The 24404-nt window shown below is 42.9% G+C and overlaps 2 protein-coding genes across 2 annotated transcripts in view; both read right to left on the minus strand.

Annotated features, from left to right (window-relative positions):
* Positions 1 to 10448, minus strand: part of FYCO1 (FYVE and coiled-coil domain autophagy adaptor 1) — a 44804-nt gene extending 34356 nt beyond the window's left edge. The window contains 3 exon segments of the mRNA XM_032106365.1: positions 395 to 501; positions 1991 to 2167; positions 10360 to 10448. Of these exon segments, the coding sequence (XP_031962256.1) occupies positions 395 to 501; positions 1991 to 2045 (162 nt within the window). The 5' untranslated portion in view covers positions 2046 to 2167; positions 10360 to 10448.
* Positions 10449 to 16348: 5900 nt separating this feature from the next.
* Positions 16349 to 18353, minus strand: XCR1 (X-C motif chemokine receptor 1). The gene has a single exon (XM_032106380.1). The coding sequence runs from the start codon at positions 18282 to 18284 to the stop codon at positions 17280 to 17282; it is 1005 nt and encodes a 334-aa protein (XP_031962271.1). The 5' UTR covers positions 18285 to 18353; the 3' UTR covers positions 16349 to 17279.
* Positions 18354 to 24404: the final 6051 nt, after the last annotated feature.

A 24404-nucleotide genomic window follows, 5' to 3' on the forward strand; every position in this document is an offset into this window, starting at 1 on the left:
ACTCACACCACTACATTTTGCACCATGAACAGCTTACTAGTATTTATTTTGCACTAAAATGTCAAGATCTCATTACCACAGTTTTTTCAGGATAATTTAGCACGATAGATCTTTAAAATCAAGCCCAGATCTTTCAGATCAGTACAGAAATGCCTTACATTCCTCAATCAAACTACCAGCACTGCCTTGTGATTATTTATTTTCACTTGAAATAAGTATAATAGGCAGCACACATTTCAGTCCACTTATCGCACACAACAAAAAATAAATACAAAGAGAGACTCAACTGGATATTTACGATTATTTGAGTTAAACCCCACATACTGAAGAGGAAGTAAGAGAAAACAAGGCCGAGCTTTGCTGGTGGATTACAAATACACAAATCACTTCTTACCTGTAAAAGGTACTCAAGCTTGTAGGAGAATTTTTGCAAGTTGACACTGTCATCAGTGATCGGTTCACCTCCTTCTTTAAATTCTTTACTTAATTCAGTCACTGCATCTTTAAAACAAGACACCAAAATAGTTAACTAATGCAAAGGATATCTAGCACTGAATCCATAAACAACTAAATGAATACTTTCTTCATGGACATTATGCATGTGGACTCATTTCCTTTTAGCTGCAATGTCTTAACGACAGTACAAAAAAATGACTGCTATGCTTCCAATTTAAGACCACCTATAAGAAAACAGGAGTTCAAGCTGTGTCAATTTGTTGTACGGATTATTTCTTCTTAAAAAGACACTTAGTACTTCTGACACTTAACAAAACCTGCTAACAGACAATTGCTAATTGCTACCTCAGCAGAGGGAAGAGAAATGACTTTTTGCTGTCTCATGTGCACATTAAGGTATTGCCACAGGACAAACAGAATTCTGATTAGAAAGGACAAAGCATGTAATCTGCTAAAGGGGATCAGTAACACGAGAACAGTCGTTCAGTCAGCACATTTATCTTCTCCATGCTTTATTCAGGAAGGTTCAGCTTGTGCTGGTTACAAACACAAATGAAAAAAATAATTTACACAAAAAATAAGCATACAGCAACTCTTCCCTAAAATATACACCCACAGTGGGTGAGGAAATCTCAAGTCAAAATACACTCTACTGTCCCCCTGGGCACTCTAGCCCCAAAAGGATGTACTTCTCAACATCAGAAATTACTGATTTTGAGCTTGCTTTCAACCTTGGTTTTATACTTATTTCAGGTGACTGAGTGAGCTTTAGCTCCCAGTCCCACTTGATAACCCGTTGCAAATTAAAATTTCTTCTTGTCAGCAGGCACATAGACCTCCTTTTTTATGTCACAGGAAGATCTAGATTCTCAGCTTTGGTGCATATACCTTATAGTTAATAAAAATTAAAAGGAAAAATATCTGAATCTTGGTATAAGCAGCTGAGTAGGACAGAAAGAGAGCAGGAAAACTGTTATGAATCTGATGCCAATTCTGCCTGCAGCAGAACTGTTGAAAATGAGATTGGCTACTTCTAGTGGAAGACAAGTTAGGCTCCACTGCAGCAAGAACAGCAGGTGTAATTCTCCAGCACTCTTCCTCTGGGTCTCCTTTCCCAGCTAGGTTTGGCCTCCTGGTTTTTCCCCTTCCCACATTAGCAACAACTCCACACCAGCTTCCCATCAAGGAAGCCTGAGTTTTAGGCCTTTTCTCCTTACTTCACATAAAGTCTTGTAACTCTCTGCATGCCGATGAAGTACTAGCTCACAATGCACACCCCCCACACACCTTTCTTTAAATTGTAAAACCTATTTCTTCTCTTGTATGTTTAAATTTGCAGGATTTAAGAATTCAGGGTCCTGCAGAAGGTACAGCACTTGTCTCACAAAAAAAATCCATCACATTGCACACCTCGAATTATGTTGCTACAATTGCTGCTGGAAGGAGTTACACAATTGAAAACAACTCCTACTCTCTGTTATCTAAAACCCAGAGGATGCAGTCCAGCCTCCAGAATGTATCTGTCAGCATGTACCTTGCAAGTCTCTGATAATCCGCTGCAGCTGACTTTCGCCACTAGTTGCTGCCATCTTGGAAACAAAAGGAACTCCCCTCCTGGGCTGTTAACCTTTTCATCCATCTAGATAAAAACAGCAGAGTTCATAGCCTTGGTGACCATTGGGTTGATGCTGATTATTCTTCTCTGTGACACCTGCAATTGTAAAAGTCAAAAATAAAATGAAAGTCTTTATCAGCTCAAATGAGTAGCAGAGAGATGCTTTGGCATTTTAGATCCTGTTGAGTAATGAATTCCAAGGCCAACACTTTTCCAGGAATCTCCTTAATATTTTCTTCTAGTTTTCACTTTCCATTTCAGTTATTTCTTCAGTTATATCTTACAAAACTACCAAGCAAACCTCAGAGAGCAATTTTCTCTGGCTGGAGTTACAACACAGTTGGTGGTACAGTCCAGCTCTGGCTGGCATCTCATCCAGTCTATCTTGTGACCCTGAGGGAGGTTCCAATGACACATGATTTTCCCTCCCCAAAGCCTCTGCCAGATCTTCCCTACAGGTTGCAGAGTAAAAAGATAAGACCATTTCAGAAAGACTTTCAAGACACAGACTAGGCATGGGCCAAGGAGTCAAAAATGATGCATGCTTGACTCTCTGGCACCGGAGCATACTTTTAATGCGCAAGAGCTACGAAAAGCTTTAGTACTGGAGCGTGATTTTAGCACAAGGAACACCTCTCAAACCCTTCTCAGAACTCACTGTTCCCTACACATGTAAGATGACACCACTTTATTTTAAGCTCTGTTACAGCATCCTTGGCTGGATAAACATACCTTGCACCACCTTCTTTGCTTAGGATAAGTGAGTTATACTTGGCACTCACAGAAAATCTTTCTTAAAGTAAAATTAATTGAAAGCCTCAAACACTTTACTAAAACAATCATGCCTGGGGATGCAATCTTTCCAGCGCTAATCTGGGAACAATCATTCAAAGAAAAAAGCCACATAGAAACTACATAGGGAACTTACTAAGCATCCTGTTCAAAGTTTGTTCAGAATTCTGTCTGCAGAGGTACGGCCAAAGTTTCAACCAACACAACACCCAAAGTACCGAATCTTTAGAAAAATTGCTGTTACGCATTAGTGCTTTTGTTACAATTCAAGCTGAACTACAATGAAATTAAGTTCTAATTAAAATCTTACAAACTTTTGAATCTAATGTGATTAGGTCACATTATTATATCTCCTTTCTCTTTCCTTTCTTTCACTCCCAAAAGAGCTAAATTGGCATGGCTGAAGTAGGCGTCTGAATTAATCAAATGGATCATCCTTCCTACCCTATGTATTAAGGTATTGTTAGGAAGTGATCCTGATGTGACCCCATATTCTTTTCTGTTTGAAACAAAGCAAACATTAACAAAGCCATAGAGACAGAAATACATTAAGCATAAAGAGAAGGCTGAAACTAGGCTTACTCGTGTGTTTCTCTGCATACCTGTGCTTTGTTACCTGCTAGTTTCCATTTCCATATCTTGATGGCAGTTGTTATGTTATGACACAAGTGTCATGTGGACCATGTCCTGTCTGGGGAAGGGCCTTGGCCTGCAAAATCCCTACCACAACTGATTGCTTCAGGAACAGAAGGCCCAGCATAGACCACCTGACCTGTGCTGCCAAACACAATTTTTTACCTTAAATCAACAATGTGACATACCCAAGATTCCTATCTTGATTCTAGGGAGTGACCATACAAAGTGCCACACTTCCGGGCTACTTGGTGAGTTTGGGTACTACTGAAATAAAGCAAGAGTAACAAACTCAGTGAGTCAATGTTTCCTTTTTTAAGCACACACAGTAATATCAGCCGTATCTGTTCGGTTTGGCAACTGTTACATAAAGGAGCTTAAGCCAGAAGATTGTGCCACGTGGGCAATGGAAGCCAGAAAGTGTGACCAAATCAAATGCTTTTCCTCACACAAAGAGGGAAAAGAGCAAGGACCAACAAGAGGCTCCTGCCTGTGCTTCCCAAAGGCCAGAACAAGATCCCGTGCAAGGCTCCAGAAACGCAAAGGCAATGCAAGAGGCATGCCAGGAAAACAGTGACCAGGCCAGCTGCAGGCACATACAGAGAGCCTGGGAGAGTAGGCAATTGGGAATTGAGCCTTTATTTTGCAATAACCAGCAGGGAGTGGGACACTGGGCATCCTACGGCAGCCAGGCACAGCATGGGACCTTGTCAAGTGCTAATTCCCAGCAGGGTGCACAAGTACACATTCACTGGAAGAGGACTAAGGCAGTTCAGTTTCCCCAGCCCCATTAGCATTGCTTAAGTCAGTGTGTTTGGCCAGAAGTCACAAATAAATGACTACTGGGGGCACAACAGCTCAGCAGCACAGTGCAAGAGAGGGCTACGTGCTCCCAGTGGGTTGATAACTGCTGTGCCAAAGCAGCCCAAGATACACATCTTTATTTCTGTTTGGATGTCCTAGGCAGAATGTGAGAATCCTGAAAAGACACCACAACTCAGCAGGAGGCATGAAGCTGCACAGCCCACTCCTCTGCCTGCTCCCTGTCACGTCTTTTCTCAATACCTGGAGAAAGGTCTCACAGTTTCCCCTTCCTTGCATCAGTTCCCATGGATGAGACATGCATTTAGCCCCTTCTCTTCCCAGAGATGAAGAGGATCTTTTGACCTGGGCTATGGCATAGGGCAAACGTGCTGAAACTTCTACTTGCCTTCTCCTCTAAAAAATGGGGAGAAAGATACTTCTCCCCTCTGTGGTCCTTCCAGAGGTGTTCTTAGAAAACACAGGTGCAGAGCTCTCATTTCCTATGGCAAAGAAAGCTGATAATGTATCTTAACTGGTTTCCCAAGATTGCAAAATAGGAAGAGCTTCTGTAAACACCTGATCTAGTCCTTCCTGATCACAGAACATTTTGCCCAGAATTCCTTAGAGCACATCACTGTTCCTCCAGCATTTCCTATCCTACTAAAACCTGTAAATATTTGCTTTGTGAAAACAGCATGATACATTCCTCAGGCACGAGTGACCCACTGTGGGTCAAAAGCTTTCTGGATGATGCATTGTTACCTCTTATATAACAACACTGGACTGAGGCTGATGGCATTAACTTGCCCAGAACTGCTGAGCTGCAATGACATCAGTGCAGCTACACTAAGGACCTGGCACAAAGGAGGCAACACAGGGCATGCCACCAGTCCCTCCTCGCACTCCTGGGCCATGCCTGCTGATCTCTGAAGGTGGTTCCTGCCTTCCCTGATGGCATAAGTGCTAGTGTGGGGGTGGCAATCTTCTTTACAGAGGAGGATATCCTGGAGATTAAAGAAAGAAGCAGAAAGGAAATAGCCCACATACAGGAAAAGATTTACCTGAAGGGGAGTGAGACACATATAAAACAGGCAACAAAATGTAATGACTGTAATTAAACTGGTTAGTGAAGCAGCTACAATGACCTACTTTTAATCTGATTCTATAAAATTTATCTTCATTTTCTACACCATGTCTGCATCTCCAGCAGCTACCCTTTTAGGTCAATTTTGGCCAACCTTGAGAGAAGGCAATCATCTTCAAAATAGTACACTTCTCCATGTGCAATCAAAACAGGAAGCAGGGAGGATGCCCATGAGCAGAGTGTCTCTGCATTGTTAAAGACTACAGTGAGACCTCCACTATAACCTGATATCAGAGAAGCCACTCCCCACCCAAGTGCATTTTCAGTGTGCACTAAGAGCAGAGCTCACACTGCAGACTTGGTGTAATTCAGCTAAACAGTAAATCAGATTTGCAAAAACTATTCTTTGGAAACCAAGACCCACTACTTTCTACTGCTTATGGAAATACTTCCTGTTAATATGACTACTCTGGACTAGTCATTCCAAACAAGGGCACTTCATCACATGGCCCCAAGTGGTATCACAAGACCTTTAATTATTTGGTGCCTGCAATCCTATGCCTTTTCTGACATTCTATATGAAACAAAACAGGCAAGTGAGGATACTGAGACAAATCCTATGTTTGTGAGTCACAGCTTGAACTGTATTATTCCCTTGTGTAGTGTGAACATGGTATGCTCTATAAAAGCAGATACTGATTGATAACTGCAAGGTACACTGGAAAAAAAATCCCAAACAACCTACCTGGTCATACAGTTGGCTACAAGACACACTGACAAAAGACACTGAATGCAAACCTCAGGCAGAGATGAAGGAAGAACTGGGAAAAGAAAGTCCCTAACTCTCAGGATTGTAACAGCACTGATTTAGTTAACTAATTTCATTACAGTAACTGTCTGAAAAAACTACTTCGTACTTTGTTGTTGCAGCAAACATAGAGCCCCAGTGAAATTCACAGCAGCTGCGCTGCAGCTTTTCTCATTTTGTACCATGCAGGCACACAGAGCTGCACATCCATAAAGCTGAAGAACTATTTGCTGGAAGTAAGGGTCTGAGGTATAAAAAAGACAGCGTGGTTCTTCTGTCATGCACACACATGTGCTTCTTACTGGGCAACTCAACTGTTTGTGCTTTAACACTCTATACAAAGATACGTGACTGGACTATATTAAATAGAAGGATTAAAAGCAAAAGGCAGGCACAGTCTGAATGACAGCTAGGGTTTCCACTCCGAGAAGTGAAATCTTCTTTTTAAATTAATCTTTTCCCTTAATTTTCTACATCAGCAAATCTTCACATCTCAGTGACAAAAATATGGTTTGGGAATATAAACAATTAACAATAAAAGACATCTCGCAGAAAATACGTGTCCAGAAAAACAAATTCTCTGAGTATCATAACATAGAGGAAGAGAATAACTAGATGAAGTGCATAAAAACATTCACATATTTTGCAAATGCTTGGCAGAGAAAGAGCATTTTTATAGTTAAGAACTCCTTACAGTAAAGCCTTTTTGTGGGAAGGCTCTTGTGCTCTAGGAGTATTTGCATTTTACAACATAAAAACACAAACTAATGACATTCGTAAAATACTGCTTGTACCCCTAACCTGACAGAAAAGACTGACACAAAAGAATCAGTAAAGTTTTATAAACTTTTTGTGCAGTCTTCCCTATTCTATGGACAACTGACCTGCATTCCACCCCTACTCCTTGAATTTACAACCTCTTTTTAGAAAAAGATCAAAGCTAGGCAACAGACAAGAGTATACAGTGGCACAGTAAGAACTCCATGAGACAGAGTTAAGTTTTAACTTTGAGTGGACAAAGCTGGCAACCCTACCAAATTTTTTTAAAGCTGCATCTACCAAACTGGATCTCCTCTCTAACACCTGGCTTAAAACCCTTTAATACCCTACACTGTACTTTGCCAAACAGGACAGATGCATCAGACCAGGGACACAGATTCCTGACTTGGAGAATAGTGTTGTCTCCGATATTCCTTCACATCAGTAACTGCTGACAAACATGAACTCAATGACCACTTTCTGCAAACAACACCACAGGGATGAGCTAGTACATATCTCACAAAGACAACCTTGTCTCAGCCCTATCTCATGATGACAGAACTTCCCTGTTTGAGGAAGCAGTCAGTTTACAAAGAGAAGAGCTCTCTTCTGATAACAGGAATTGAACAAGTATCACTTTTAACAAACTTGTCTGCCCTTTTCCCTTAGGACACGCCAGACCTCACGCCACATCAGGAATGCTATACCTTGTTTACTAACATCTATCAATTAACCCAACAATAACTCTTCCAGAGACCTGTTTCTCCACAGCAGCTCCCACCCTCTTTCACTCTCCCTGGGAGAAGGTACCCCTGCTGCCTCAATGTCTGTATGTGAGCTGAAAAGACAGAATTAATTCAAAAGTGAAAAGGTTTGTTTCCCCTCTTCATGCTCTTATTCTCCTAAACAATTCTCCCTGTGTCCCTCCCTGCCACAAAATCTGCTCTTTCTCTCTACAACTCACACAACTATTTAAATGTCTTACATGTTCTTCAAGCCAGGCACATGACACTCAGGTGCTACTCTGCGTAGCACCACATAGACACCTACAGAAATAGAAACACCAGAGGACTTCCAGCTGCAGAGGAGCATTTGGCGATTCATGACACTCAACTCATTCATCGCACAAGCTTGGAGACTTCAAAGAATCTCATATTTTTCAGGTCTCCAAAATTGGTCTCTGGGCCTTGTTAATTTCCTCAGCAAGGTTGGCCTGACTATAGTAGCTCAGCCACCTCTGAGACTTCGGGATAGTTAAAAGCAACAACCATTCCATCCTGGCTCTGAGTGGGACCTTTCCTTAGCAGCAATTTTACCTCTGTATATACCGGTGCACACTGTCCCTCCAAGCTGAGGTTTCAGAAGTACTTGAAAAGGCTTCCTCCAGCTAATGGTTTTGGGAAGTCTGGCAGATGGGTGCTGAGTCTTGCCCACTTGTAGCATCTCATGCGTCCTCCCTCCAGCCAGCAGCTCCTTAGGATAACTCTTAGCCTATATGCAGTTCCCAGTAAAATACCAACATGCAACACTGAAAATTACAGGTCTTGACCACACACATGTAGACCAAATAGAGGGCGAGGCAAGCAAAAACCACGCTGAGACAACCCAAACTGACAGGCCACTGAGTCATGCTGCCCCAGAGTCAACAGAAAGAATTCTTGTTTTCCTTCCTCTGTAGCAGGAAGTATGGAGTATTTCTTCTCTGCCTCTGTTCTTGTGAATTTTCCAGTGAAGGTCACCATTTTGGGGGGAAGGGGAAATTTCAGAGTTACAAATCCCAAAGATTAGGAAGCATTTGGAGGAGAGGCCTGTATGAGACTGTCATACTGGGTGAATAGGAAGAGACAGGCCCACAGATGACGCAGGCTTGGCATGAGCCCAGTTATTCGGGATACCCTGATCCAACTGGTTCACTTTCGAAACCTAAACTGGCTTGTAGCAGTAGCAAGACCTTTCCTATCTTCATCCTTCTTCCCAGCAGGCCTCATTCAGGCATTAATTGCTTGTAAATATCTGCTGAGGTCACTAAACCACCAACCAACACAGAATACTGTGATCGGCAAAAATACTAAACCGAAGGAAGGGCATACAAGTCAAGGTCCTGTGCTTACACTGAGATCCAGGCACTTTGCATAAAAAGTTCTGCTCCTCCTACCAGTGTCAAAAACTGTAAAACCACTGTCAGAATGCATCCAGGTAAATGATTTTAAATTATTACTATTACAGAATTTTTGGACACAAACAGCCACTACTCCGTGGACAAACTGAAATTACTACATCAAAATATGAACTGGATTAGATACAAGCTGCTAAAGTTTGCTTGCATTGGCAAAACCAACCAAACACACAGTAATACAAACAAATAAATAAAAACAATAACGTGTAACAATAAAAACACTTGGGGCTCTTAGAGTTCCCTTAAGTTTAATAATCTCAAGAACATGTGAAGAACACTAGAAGGTTTCGGTGTTTACTTGACAAATAGACAATTGTTTATTTTTAAATGTGATCAACTAAGAAAAACAAATAACAATCTGGGTTAAAAAAAATTTCAGCACTACTTTTCCTTGGGTCCACTGCATAATTTCTGAAATTTTACAGACTTTACATCTTGACTAGTTTTCTCTCCCTAGTTGTTTCTTTATGTCTTGATCACTCACCAAACAAGTCTTAGAGGAACCTAGTCTCCAGGATGTTACGAAAAATTCCTATTCCTTTTATGTAACCGTCTAGCAGTGGAGAGAGGGACTGCAAATATAACACACTCTTTCGCTGTTATCAAATGGTGTACATAAGAGACTCCTTTATACATGAAAATCAGGCTCCATAACTAACAGGCTCCTGAGAAGTAGCAGTGAAACCATGTTTACAACAAATGCTGTCAAATATATATACTACAGATATATATATACACACTACAAGAAGCAGAGCAGACTATCACTTGTTTTGCACCGCACTCTCTTAAGAAACAACTTTTTAACTGCAGTGCACTCTTCTAAATGTGGGTGTTGGAAAACACTATTTGGAACGTCTAGAACATTTTTAAAATTCAATCACTCCCATGAGGATCATTGGAAGACTCCAACAAACTGCCTTGCACACCACAAAATCTGGAAAACATAAAACACACTATTGCATGGCAGTAAGAGAGAACAGTTTGCAATGCTACTGATAAGACAGAGAACATGTTTTACCCTGTAAGTTTCATCCTAACTTGCCTTTATGAGCGTACAAAGTCAGAGCTGGGTAAAATCACCCACTTTGACTCTTCAGCATTAAGCAGACAAAGGCCTGTTACTTCTCCCTCTGTTTCAACTTGAAACTTAAAACTTGAAGTTTGGTTTCAAGTGAGAGGCAGAACCAGGAGCGTGAAGTCTACAGCTGACCAACTCTGTGTGCCAAACCAACCTTGCAAAAATCAGCAGGAGGCTGGATGCAGTGACCTGGACAGAAAACAGGGCCCTGTGCTCGGGCAGCTGCAGCAGCAAGGGATACACCAGTTTCCAGAACACGGCACAGACCCTCCACAGCCCGACTCACCACCGCAGGACCTCTGCCCGAGTGGAATCCAGTGTCCAAAGGCGGCAGACAACCATTTCACTAAAACCTTGTGTTTTTTCCTTCTCCTTGCTCACTCTGGATTACCAGGATCAACATAAGCCGGAGGAGGAGGGCCGGCTGCAAACCCGGCATCTGCTCTGGAGACAGACCCAGCCGCCCCGTGTGCCAGCAAAACTCTCTCCCTATCCATCCGCCGGAGATTTGCCGACACAAGGGCAAAGTGGGATTAGGGCCGCGTCAAATATTTGCCTGTCAGCACTTTATAGCGGGGTGAGGGCACGGACACGGGCGGGTGTTTGGTTTCCAGCAGGGTGACTCCGCTCCCCCTGCAGCTGCAGGAGAGGAGAAAACAGAGGGCAGTGCTGATGTGGGCCTAAAGTCAGCGCTCACCAGGGAGACATGATGACACTTCAGGAGACTGGGACTGGGTCTGGATGGTGGCCGACGTCCGCCCAGGCGCTGGCCCTGAGAGACGGTGACCCCCATTCGAGGGGCTCCCAGGCGATGACAGCCAGCATCCAACCCACCCCGGGCTGATGTGCCCCTGCCATGCCCGCGCTCACCCCACCACTGAGCCCACCCGGGCACCCCCTAAGGCGGCCGGCAACTCTCTCCCCGCTGGGGCTCCTCCCCTCGAAGCCGAGCTCGGCGCCGCAACAAGTGGAAGCCGCCGAAGTTACTTCCCTCTCTCCCCGTCAGCTCCCTCCGCCCGCTGCCGCCTCCCCGCCCCCAGCCCCGCCGCGCTCCTCGGGGGTGTGCGGGAGGGGTCGCTCGGTACCTGCGCGGCTGCCGCCGCCATGTCGCGCACAGCCGGCCCGGGGTGAGGCTCCGGCCCTCGCCGCCCGACTACAACTCCCGTGAGGCCGCGGAGGGGCCGCCCCACGCCCGGGGCGGTGTCTGGGCGCAGCGCCAGGGGCGCCCGCAGACGGCCGGGACGGAGTGCTGCGGGCAAAGCTGAGGGGTTTGAAATGGCTTTGGGAGAGACATCGCCGCTTTCGGCTACAGCGGCAGCGTTGGGGTGGTTTCCTCTCGGGGAAGCTGGTGTTTCTGGTGCCCTCACACCAGAGGGTCGCTTTTTACAGAATCACAGAGTCGTTAGGGTTGGACTGGACTCTGGAGATGCCTGATCCAACCCCCCTGCCAAGGCAGGGTCACCTCAAGGAGGTGACACAGGAACACGTCCAGGTGGGTTTGGAATGTCTCCAGAGAGGGAGACTCCATGACCGCCGTGGGCAGACTGTTCAGCGCTCTGCCACCCTCAATGTGAAGTTCTCACGGTGAGGTGAAACTTCCCTGTGTTTCAGCTTATGGCCATTGCTCCTTGGCCTGTTGCGGGCTCCACTGAAAAAAAAATTTTAATAAATTTTTGTCTTAATACTTTTTAATATAGTACTGACTGTTGCTTTTAGGACTATTCTTTATGGGTTTTTTTCTTTTTTCTTTTTTTTCTCATTTTCTCATCAGTTCATCAAGCACTTTGCACAGACAACTGAAGCAAATGTGAAAGTCAGGCATGACAAAACTGGTATGCAGCAGATTCCTCCCTCTCTGCTCTCACCAGCTGATGAAAGGAAAATCTTCATCCCTAAACTGAAGGGGTGAGAGGACATAGTCTCAAGCTATGCCAGGGGAGGTTTAGGTTGGACATAAGGAGGAATTTCTTAACAGAAAGGGTGATTAGACACTGGACTGGGCTGCCCAAGGAGGTGGTGGGGTCACCATTCTTGGAGGTGTTTAAGGAAAGACAGGACATGGCACTCAGTGCCATGGTCTGATAGACACGGTGGTGCTCAGTCATGGGCTGGACTCAGTCTCAGAGGTCTTTTCCAACGTAATTGATTCTGTGATTCTGTGAAAGACATAGGGAGAAATTAATATGTCTGTATAAAGTAAGAGACTGAGAGAAAACAGGTGTGAAACTGGAACAAGAGGTTGCTTCCTGAGACAGGGTGTGGGGCACAGGGTTCCTAACGCTTCCAGCACCAGGCCCCTTCTACAAGCAGGCTGTTTCCTCTTTTCAGATTTTAACCCTCCTATATGATATGCATATGATTCTCTGAAAGGACATTTCTTTCCCAGCGCCTGAAAGAGGCTACGCTTGTTTTGCACTTGAAGTGCAAACTTGAAAGACTTCCTTTGCTTTTTTTTCCCACATTACTTTGGTAAATAAACCATTTTAAATTAAACTTGTGAGCAAGCAGTTTGTCATCAGTTCTTGCCACAATGCTTGTGACTTTGTTAGTGTCATAAACATCAGCTTAGGCTGAAGATCAAAGCATCAAATTTTCAAGACTGTTGAGGAAATATATGTAGTATATAGTCACTGACATGTCTCCATCATCCTCCACACATAAGAATGACTAAATGACCTTAAGTTTTGGTGATTAATCTTCATCTAATGTATGTTTTTGAGTAGCTCAAAAGCATTTTAGTGCCCTCAGAAATGCAGGTTATAGGGCTACACATGTTGCAGGCACATGACCTGTGAAATGCTCGGGGATGACTTACATCATTTGGAAGCAACCTTCAGGCTTACTTTTCTTGGCACACTTTGCTGAATCATGCAGCAGTGCCAGGAGCATCTGCTGAAAACGAACGTTTGTTTTCCATTGATCTCTAGGCAACTGGGTGTCTTCCAAAAGTAATCTCGGGGTCATCAGACACAAGTAATGGTAAATCAAATCCCATATAATTTCATTGCAATGGATTTTATTTTAAAAATTTTCAAAAAGTCTGTGCTATTCTACTTTTCACTCAGAAATAATCAGTTGGAATGGATTGTTCCTCCTTTTAATTATGTAGTAACAAGCTACTTCCAGAAATATTTAATTATTGATACTAATTATTGAATTATTGCCTGTTTATGTACACATCAATTTCTTCAGAGAAAAACATGCTGTTTCCAACTAGGTCCATAGCTGACCAACACTTCTTTAGAATTTTCTGTATTTCCTCATTTCTTAGCAATAAAAGATGTTAGAGATATTTCCTTTTTGGAAGCTGCACTTGGAAAAAAAACCCACGTTGTCTGCTCCATGCGTGTTGCTTTCCTGTATTTTTACTCTGATAAAATTTATTGATTAACTTCTTCATAAGCTATGATGGGCTAGATGGGAATTATTTTCAATTTTTCTTTAAATTTTTTGCAAGAGTTAATTCATGTTATATAATAAGTGGAAGGGCTTTGCTTCCCCTAGGCACTTGAGGTACTTTATGAGAGCAGCTAACCCCCAGCTTCCCTGGTGGATTAACATACCATTGTAGCTAGACTGAACAACAGGCTGCTGTTCATCATCAGAAACCTTCTGTGACTGTGGGGAGAAAGCTTTGGAAGCGCTTTTTGCATTTGTTTGCATTCTGTTTTGAATAGGTGGACAAATAATAGTCAGTAGGTGTAAAGCTGGGAGTAGGCAACATAAAAAGAATCAGCAAAGCTCTGGAAAACATGTAGAAGCAAATATGGCATTTTAGACAAAGTGGTTGAGGAGCTTGGAAGAATATTCTGCTAAATATGAGGTCAGCTTCTGAGATTGACTTCCACCTGAGTACATCAGGTTTAGGAGCTATCACTGCCCAGAACTGGCTGCATTTCACTCCTGTGTGGACAAAGTGGGTACCAAGATTTTGATCTGGTTTGATGCTGGTTCAACTGCATCAAATAATGTGGGAAAGCCAAGACCTAGACTCTGGACTGTGCAGTTTAAATGAAACAGAGTCCTTTATATACATCTATAGAGGTGTACGTGGATGTATGTATAGGCATATGGATAAAGAGCATTATCTTTTTGCCTCTCTTTGCTGGAAGAAAGCAGCATTGTTTGGAGGAATTAAACAAACTCAAATATGTTTTGGTTTTGTTACGTGAACAGTTTCTGAGTATGGAGAGAGTACTCCACTCCTCACACATTTCTTTGTCCTTTCTGTCTCCTTGGTTTTTTGTTTCACTGGATGAGCAAGGGCATTTTCAACTGCAGAGTAACGATAAGGAGAAGATAAAATAGAATTTTATTTACGATTTCAATGAACTCAATATTTCAAAATATTGAGAATATGAAGGTATCCTGACTCAATGAAAACACTTCTGGCAGTAAAGAAGTACATGTTCTGCTTTGCCAAAATTGCCCACATTTATGAGTCTGATTCTTGCTCTGATTTTGATGGCCAGCAGTGTAAGGAAGAGACATTGACTGACTGAAATCAGCCCAATGGAGGATCACAGATGGACAGGGAGTTGGAGCACATGATATATGAAGACACTAAATTGCCTGGGATATGTTTATCCCCAGGAAAAAAAACAAGGTTTAGGGGAGATATGATGGCTCTGTTCCATTATCTAATGTGAAGACACAGAGAAGGTAAGGAAAAAACTACATCACCAGGTTGCAGCAAAAGAAATTTTGTTCATGTAGAAGCAAAAACATCCACCATAAGAGTTCTTAAGCACTGCAACAAGGACTTGGAGGAGTTATGGAGTCCCTGATCTTGCAGGTTATCAGTTTGACCAGATAAAGGCCTGAGTGACCTTGTCTGACCAGGGAGATGGAACTTCTGTGAGCAGCACAGAAGAGTGGATCACCTCCAGAAGTCTCTTCCAGGCTAAATTAACCTATGAAAATTCACAATTACTTCTTCAATTAAAAATACCTTAACTTTAATAGGTGGTTATCAGAGGCTGAGAACAATAGTCACAGTGTAGTATTCCGTTGAATTTCTGAATGTTTATTAGTACTACTTCATTATATCAGGAGGCAAAATATCTACATTCTGAGTTACTTTGGTTATGGCAGCAATACAGTTGGGTAATATTAAGAGTTCTTTTTATGTGCTCAGATACACTGTAACAAAATATGCTCAAGCTACAAACAGATTTCAATAACTTGCTAAAAACTGGGCAGAGCAGGATCATTTCAGTCTTCATGCTTCTCTTATAATTCTCAACTTTTTTTCAGACAGATGTAAAATATATGAACAGTAAATATTTCACAGTTGTGTGGCTCTAGGTCAATCAGTTGAATGACAGCTTGTTGAAATTATGCACGAGACCTTCTTGTACTCATGGTCATAGTATTTTCCTCTTGTGGAGCTTTGCTGGTGCCCATGAAGTGGTCCTGGCTTACCAGAATAGAAGAATAAATTGGACACATTTGTCCTTTAAAAGGTTGTCTCCTCAATAATTGATGGTATTCAGTCCCCAGTCCAAAGCTGTTTGAAGCCACATTCATTTCAAATATTTCTTATCAGGAGCCAATAGCCAAAGGCTGGTCTCCACCAAAACCAGAAAAAGTGACAACTTCTCCCTTTCCATGGCTTGTCTGAACACAAGTGAGTTCCCCAGTGGGATTAATGAGTCTATGTCATATATTTTCACCCCATTCTTTTGCTTTTCCTTAGGTATTCTTGCTTCTGGGTATAATCACAAATAGGATATTGTACTATGGGCCCATCTGAGTTTCTACTTTTTGTAAACTATACAGCAGCTGTGAAGAATCTGTTGTCTGTTCCAGATAATCTTTAGAGATCAAATGAAATAGTGTGGAAGCAGCATAGACATTTTAAGACAGATGCCCAAAAAGCCAGATTGTTGCTTAGAACTGTTGCTAAACCATTGCTTTTTTGCAGGTGCCACTGCAAAACTACCTTGGCTTTCTATACAAATGCCGGGAAATTAAATATTCTGCTTTCCAGGGACTTTGTCATTCAGCTACACCACAATAACATGCACTATGTGTGTGCACACACTGCCTGGGGAAAAAAATACCCCATTGAGCTAGAATGAAGAAGGATATCAGTTTCTCTTTAAAAAAAAAAAAAAAAAAAAAAAAAAAAAAAGCCCAAACATTAATTTTACAAATAAAGCAAGCCATTTTATCCTGCTATTTAAAAAAGCCATTTTTTCCTGCACTATAACCTATATAGAAGTTTAAGTCTTCTCAGCACCATGGGAAAGGGAGAAAAGGAGGGAAAGAGCATTTAGAGGCAAATATGCTCCTGCTCTGCTCAGGAGATGGGCTGTTGATCTGCTGCAATTGTCTGAAGTGATATTCAAAGACTGGAAGAATCCTGCGGCAAAGAACAGTAACAGGAGAAAAACTTATATCCTAGTGAAGTATCTGTTCAACAGCTTGTGTTCCTTCTAGGGCTTTCCCAAAGTTTCCATTTCAGACACAAAAGACTACTTTTACACAAAGCTTGTTTTATGTATACTTATCTGCCAAAAGATAAAAGAACATTTGCCCTGAGAACTTCAGAAACTCTGAGGTCTTGTAGCTATTGTCAGGACAGTTAATCCTGAGACACCCCCCACCCCACAAAAAGACGAATGAGTAAACTGATAAACACTGATAAACTCTGAAAAGCATTAAAATTTGCAAAAATACTTATGTGTCCATTGCTATATACAATCCAAGTATTTTTAGTCAGGTAAGAAAGAGATATGCAACAACTTTTATGTTAAAACCTTATGTTTTAATGCCCAAAGGAAAAAGCGATCCTTTTCTTTTCAAAAGAGAATATAAATGAGAGAAAATCCATCTCACTGTGCAAAAAATTGGGAACTTAACACTTTCAGGCCAATGAAGTAATTTCTTGGCATTCTCATCTCTTCATCCCACTGCAAGTACATTTTGTTATTTTCCATACACAGCATGTTTGCAAAGAGTAAATTTATGTCTCTTTCTCAGGGAATTGCCTCTCAGAATTAGAGGCTATCCATGGCATGCTAAATCTGAAAGTTTGTTCAGGATTAGTCCTAATAGTTAGGTCTTGCTTCAGTACAAGGATGCCCCTTCATTCTGGAATTTGCCTTCATAGCAGGTCCTGGGGCTGGAGGCTTGACCATTGCTGCAGTGTAAACACAGACTGCATAACTGTGCCAAGTGCCTCTTGAACTTGACTCCCACAAACACATAGAGCACAGGGTTGAGGCAGCAGTGGGAGAAAGCAATTTTACGGCTGATGTGAAAGGCAAGGTTGGAGTCTTTTGCATACCTACAGGTGGGTGATGGAAAAGTAGTCAGAAAGCTGAGGATGTTGTAGGGTGCCCAGCACAGGAAAAAAGCCACCACAATAATGAGGATGAGCTTCACAGTTTTGTGCTTTCTGCGAGATCTTGCTCTGAGCAGGATTATGAGTATCTTGAAGTAACAGAATACGATGACTCCAAAGGATAGCAGGAAGAGTATATTTCTCACATAAATGTCCACCTTTTTCCAATTCCCATCAGCATAATCACAGAACATGTTCTCTTCCAAGTCTTCTTGCACTGTGGTGTGAATCACCTCAGGAACCACAATTAGTATGCTAACAGTCCAAACAGCCAAGGACACCAGAACACCACAGCACTGCGTCTGGGATCTCAAAGTTGAAAGGGGGTTCACTACAAACAAGTACCTCAGGATAGTCATGAGAGTCAAAAAGAAAACACCGCTGTAGTAGCCAATGGAGAAAACAGCATTCGATGCTTTGCAAAGGAACTCACCAAAAATCCATCCAAAGGACTGGTCCACCACCCAAAAAGGCAGCATGCAGGAGAAAACTAAATCAGAGATACAGAGATTCATGATGAAGATGTTTGTTAAAGACGTAAGGTTTTCATATTTGAATAGGATCCCTAACACCAAAGCATTTCCTAGCAGGCTGAGCAAAAATACCAGAGTGTAGAGGACAGCAGTGAGATAGATGTTGAATGTGAAATAGTCACCCATTTCACAGACGTTGGTTTCATGAAGGTCTTCATAGGAGTAATTATAATCTAAATTATATTCTTCATCCATTTGTCTGTGCAAATTTTGTGCTGTTCTCCAGCAGCTACTTCAAAGGACTGCAACAATCAAACTAAAACTTTTGTGAAAATCAACCCAATAACTAAACTCCCACTGTGGAGACTTCTATTTTAAGAGAGAAAAGCAGCAGTGAAACTAGTCATTTTTCCCTGGCTTGGGGAGAGAAAGGACTAATTTCTTCTGATGACTAGAGCATGAACAGGTAGATACCAAAGACTTACTGCAAAACACTCAAATCTTAAATACTTAAGAAGTCAGAAACTAAGATGTTTCTGAACCAAAATGGTTGGTGACAACGGCCAATTACTAACTTTCTACTGTATGAAGGTGCATTGTTTTTTGATGTAAATATCTCAGTTGCCCAAACTTTTAAATATGCTACTGTTTTTTCAGTTTTCTGTAATGGTATCCAACTCCTAAGCACTTCACTGTATAGATGATTCTTTGCCACCAAAATTCAGCATTGCGTAAACCTAAAAAGCTGAGCAGTACCAGTAGCAACAACTGTAAGCACTAAGAACTAGAAAAGCCAGGTTTCTTACAGATTTTTGTCTTGAAGTTTGCTGATATCTAAACATCTCAAAGCCGTGACAGAAGCGTCATCACACTGGGTGCTCTGGGCACCTCTGTGGCCTGACAATTCTCAGGGATGCAACAGGAGCAGTGACCACATCACAGTCCTTTTCTGAGAGTGCTGCCTGTATGCAGGCAAGAATTTAATCCCAGATGGATGGCGAGTTGAAATTGGCCAACAGGATCAACAGTTAGTGGGACTGGGAAAATGGCATACAATCAGCCTAGTTTCTTTATGAAATTAAGCTAAAAAATAGGTACAGAAAAATCAGTGATGTCTCTGAGCAGTGGTTTAAAGTCTAAATTCACTTTATCCTAGAAGAAGGCTTATCTGCAACACCATGTTTGGATCGTGTTTTGACAGCCCGTGAGAGACCTGCCACTGAGTTCCTTCAAAGTACAGTTGCAAGAAAGAGATTCCACTGCTTGGGCCAAAATTGTGCTAGTGCTATTTTCCTTTTTGAATTAGTGAAGGCAGAATCTGCCTGCTACAGGCTTAAAACGACATGCTGCCTTTGGAGGACAGGAGAGCTATGTCTACACAAGGAAAGCATGTCAGGGAGCACTTCTGGCTGCCAGAATTTAATGCTTTCCATTGGGGTAGGTGGTTCAGGTCAGCCAGAATGTGACACAGGCAGCACAGAACAGGGACCATCTATCCAGTGGCTTGTGGTCAGCAAGTTTTGGAGGCAAGGGATGTGTAGGATTCAGTACTGTGACAGCAAGTGGCCCTGGAACATTTACCACCAGAGTGACAGTTCTAACTAAAGACGCTTGTGGCCTTCAGTCTGTATCACACTGCAGTTTTCAGGCATGCAGGCTAGGTCCTTGCCAAGGCAGTCATCCTCTCTGGTTTTACATGATAGTACAGACAACACCTAAGCAATGAATAGTTTAGATTGAGGTCCTGACCATCACTGTGTCCTGTTTCAGCTCATGCTGGGGTATGCTGCTCCTTAGCAGCTGTCCTAAGGGAGCAGAGAAGCCACTTTGTGAATAATCAAGGTTCTCCAGGGATGAGAGGATAGTACTACCCAGTGTCTTCATCACTTACTCTCTCCTTCCTTGCTGACCATTCAGTGACAGCAAGCCTGAGGGCAGGTCTGCCCACAGGCCAGGAGCTACAAAGCCAGCAGGGCTGCTCCTGATCTCTGCCACAATTGCTGCTGGCCCCTGACACAGGACTCTTCTCACAAGAGACCTCAGCGCTGATCCCTGCCTCTGCCTGGGAAGTGTTTTGACCTGCACATGTCCTGTCCCTCATCACATCATGTTATTCTGCTCTTCACACCCCTGCTGCAAGGTAGGCAGTGGTAAGAGAGCAGATATCTGCTGGGGAGCTTTGCTCACCCTCCTGCTTGCTGTCGGAGCTGAGCAATACTTGCAAGGCAGAAAGCACCATTTTGCAACGGTGTTTTATGTCAAATAACAGTTAGGTGCCCAAAAAAAAAAAAATGTGTATCAACACATCTATTTTCTTCACAGTTTAGATGATAAGAGATGGTAAATACTTTCTACAGTCCAAACAGTCTCCATTTTTCTGTGTCCATCTTCCCCAAGGACACTGATGCTGAGTGCGTAGGCATTTGATTCATGCTGGCAGAGAGCTGTGATTGGAAACCCTGTTAGTAACTCTTGCTATTTCCATCTCCAAATTTTCATATGCCTTGGCATCCTACCCACCTGACTCAAAAGGCTCTGTCTTGCACTTTGGGACGAGCCAGAGGAACGCTTTTTTACATGGAACCAGCTGTCCTCCCTCTGATTTTGGGTCCAGCATTTCCAGAGAATGTAGGAAAATGCTTCTGTGAGGCAGCTTGTTCCTGGCTGATTTTTAGTACTGCTAAGTTAGCTCTTGGATAATGCCACATTTCACAAAACAAGTTAATTCATCATATGCCATCTTGCCTGATGCAGGCTCCATGGAATTACAGGTAGAGGCTCCAACCTCCAAATCATCAGACCTTGTGGATGGTTGATCAGGATTACGTGCTCTGATATGATGTTTCCATCATATCTTCCAGCTGGGAAGCCCTCCATGAGGTCAATGATGGTAAGGAGAACCTTGCAGGAACCTAAGGCACTTGGATCTTTTCCTTTTTACCTCAAAACTCCTTAAATCATTCTATTGTATTTTATCTCCCCACTTTCAACTCTACAAGTAAGAAATGATGTGCATGGATTTTTAGTTAAGATATATGCAAAGGAGATAAAAAATGATGTGATTGAATCAACAGGCTGAGAATATGTCAGTGTCACACAAGAAATACAAATCATGCAACTGTTTCATGAGAGCAGAAGTTGGTTGAAAAACGGAAATTACCTTAATTTCAGTTGTCAGGACAAATAGGAACAGAGGAAAAGCACATCACACTGTTTAAAGTCATTCCTGCCCTGCTGAGAACACTCAGCAGGGCATTCAACATTCATTTCACTCTTACCAGAAAAACTGCTTCTGCAGAAGCTTTCATTTTCTAGCAGGCCTGTGCTTTGCCTTGGAGCATCATATCAAAAAAGGATTCTAATAGAGAAATGGGGGAATGATATTACTAGTGACCTCCAGTTCCATTTCCTTCTTCTCTGAAAATTCAGTCAGACTTCTGTCAGCTGAAGGTACATATTGTTGATCAGTTTATTTCATTTTCAAACTGAGCATTTGAAAGAGTGGCTGGGAGGAGTTGTCTGCTCACTTTGCAGTCAGTTGGAGGGAGAGAAAGAGGCACTGGCAGGAGCCACATCAGCCCTTGCTGTGTGCTCTGCCAGTCTGCTCCCCAGGCCGAGGCAGCTGAGACAGCCCCCTTTAAGAAGATTCCTGGCATTTACACAGACAAACTGAGGTTAATCTCATCTTAATTGGAAAAGACAAGGGGAGTGCAGTAGAGAGAAGCCCCCTACCATAAGACATGCACTGATGGCATTTTTTATTCACTTCATCCAAAAAAGCCTCTGGGCTTCACAGCTTGTTCTCCACATTTCTCAGGAAAAAAAGTAAATTAGATGTTTTTGCAGGCTGGTTTACACAGGCAACAAACGTTGACACATACAATAAATTTCTGTTCCCCATAACTAAATTTATCTGGTAGCTGCTTCCTTAGCCAATCTCTTGTTCCAGAATGAGATAGGAAGAAATAATCCCAAGTGTGACCTTTTCTGGCAGGAAGGGGCTTTAGTTTTTAAAACAGGCTTATGGAGCAGCAATTTAATTTAAGGAAGTTAAAACACATTAAATAACATTTCTCCTTCCCTAAGTATGATTGGTATCTGTCTTGGAGCACAGCCTGGGAGTCATATGTAGGAGGTGGACAGGAAAGTCCTGGGAGTCGTGACTGGTCCATAGACTTGGTCCAAAGCAAATGTACTCTGAACAGTGTGGTCTGTGCTGGTGGATGTACTTTTTGTCTGCCTTAGAGGAGATTTGCACATGGTTACAAATTCTACCAGGACATGGGTAAAGCAAAAAGTCAAGGTAAAGTGAAAAGTCAGTAGGAATTCCCTTGTCCAATTCAGTTTTGCAAAGCCTCAAGAAGCCCAGTTCATCAAGGAATCTCTTACCCTATTTTTAAAGCAAAACCTTCTGTTGGGTTGGGGTCATTTTCTGAGACCAATGCTTCCACTTGTACTCCATGGGTTTCACAGGCAGGTTCAACACTCACAGTCAGCCCAGAGTCTTGGTGACCTCCTGCTCCCCCTGAGCTCTGTCCCCTAGTCCTGGCCATCAGCCCTGTGATAACCACAATCTAGGGAAGCACAAACATCCCAAACCATGAGCCTGGAAGCCATCCTGAAACACACATTTGAGTTCAAATTTACATGCTAGGTCAGCAGCCCACGGCTTGGACAGGTGCACCCTTTGCTGGGTTAAGAACTGGCTGGATGGCTGGGCCCTGAGAGTCATGGTGAATGGTGCCACATCCAGTCACTAGTGGTGTCCCCCAGGGGTCTGTATTGGGCCCAGTCCTGTTTAATATCTTTACTGATGATCTGGACAAGGGTATTCAGTCTACCATTAGCAAATTTGCAGTTTTATCGTGCTAAGGCTGGCTAGAAAGGACATGGTGCCAGCAGCTGGGCAGCAGCTGGGCAGCAGCTGTCCAACAGAGCACAGGCAGGAGCAACCTTGGCCAAAGAGGCTTGTGTGGAAGTGGAGGTTGGTATCTTGCCTGTGGTTGCCTGCAACAGGCTTTGTGCCAGCAGGATTGCAGCTCTGGGTATTCTCCATGCTCCCCCAGGGCAAGCAGAAATCTCCTTTGCACCCTTAATTTGGCTGGGTGGTGCAAAGGAGAGCATCGCTCCCTGCTTGCAGCCAGGTAGGGTTTGGCCGTGGTTTTCCTGGTAGTTCATGCAGGGATGGATGAGTAAGAAATTCTGCAGGATGATAAGAAGTAGTTCTTTGGGTAATAATTGGCTTTGAGGAAACAGAAAACAGGAGTTCTCTGGGATTTTTTGAGTGGAGAAATTGTCAGTTTGTTTCTACAGTTTAGACAAGTGAGAGCTTAAATTGATTTTTTGCAAGCTAAGAGCTTGCACTGATCTCTGTATCTGACATGTAATTCTGATTTTTCTTAATAGCAGCACTCCTGCCAGGCCCTGAACACCATCCCATTTCTCTTTTCCAGACAGCAGTGACATGGCATACCACTTTCCCATCTGCTCCATAGAGAACATAATTGCTCCATTCTTTGGCCGTGAAAAAGAGCATCACTTTGTTTATTAGTAGCTGGGTTTCTTGGCAGTCGAAACCAAGCAAAACCACTTCTTATTTTTCTTGTTAAAGCAGAACATATCTGCAGGTTTCTGCTGCCAACAAAATGTTGACCCCTCCCCATTTCTGTGCGCAGATGTACACATATCCTCCTGATGATACACTGGAAGATGGGGCTGTCCTTAAGAGATCTCACTGGCCGCTGCACTATATTTAAATAGCAATCTTAGAGCTGAATAAATCTGTTAAGTAAAATGTGTGTAAAGAAGCTGACTCTATTCCCCCACAGGTTCTTACAGGCAAAACCCAAAAACTATTAAGACAAAGGAGCACATCACAGTTTTGGGAGAAATAATCTCATGTCTTTCTCCAAAGCTTAGCAAAATTCAAGCCTCCACATAAAGTTCATGAACTCATTTTTATGGCTCAGAGATAACGTCAAGAACAGGGTTGTGTTTTTCTACATTCTGCTGGTGTATTTAAGCTATATGCACCCTTTTTTTTTTTCTCCCAAGAGGATTATGAGCCATATGTCTAAAGAATTTTTGTACCACATCTTGGGTGGGATTTCCAGTGTTCCTGCTGAGCCCATTGCTTCAGGAATGATGCAGAAACAGATGGAAACTGTGCTGACAGCCGTTGATGTGACCAGTATGTACAAGGGGGTGCTCCCCTGCTCCTGAGGCTCCTGACTGCAGCCCTGGGATGTGGCCTGGGGAGAGGTAATGGGAGCAGCTTCAGCACCTGTGTGTGCAGGCAGAAGGAGGTGTCTTTTCCAGAGAAATGGATGAGCAATGTCGCTGCAAGGAGCCCAGCTTTGTCACAAAGTCTGTCCT

Source organism: Corvus moneduloides, chromosome 1 (assembly GCF_009650955.1).
Source record: "Corvus moneduloides isolate bCorMon1 chromosome 1, bCorMon1.pri, whole genome shotgun sequence".
Classification (NCBI taxonomy): Eukaryota; Metazoa; Chordata; class Aves; order Passeriformes; family Corvidae; genus Corvus; species Corvus moneduloides.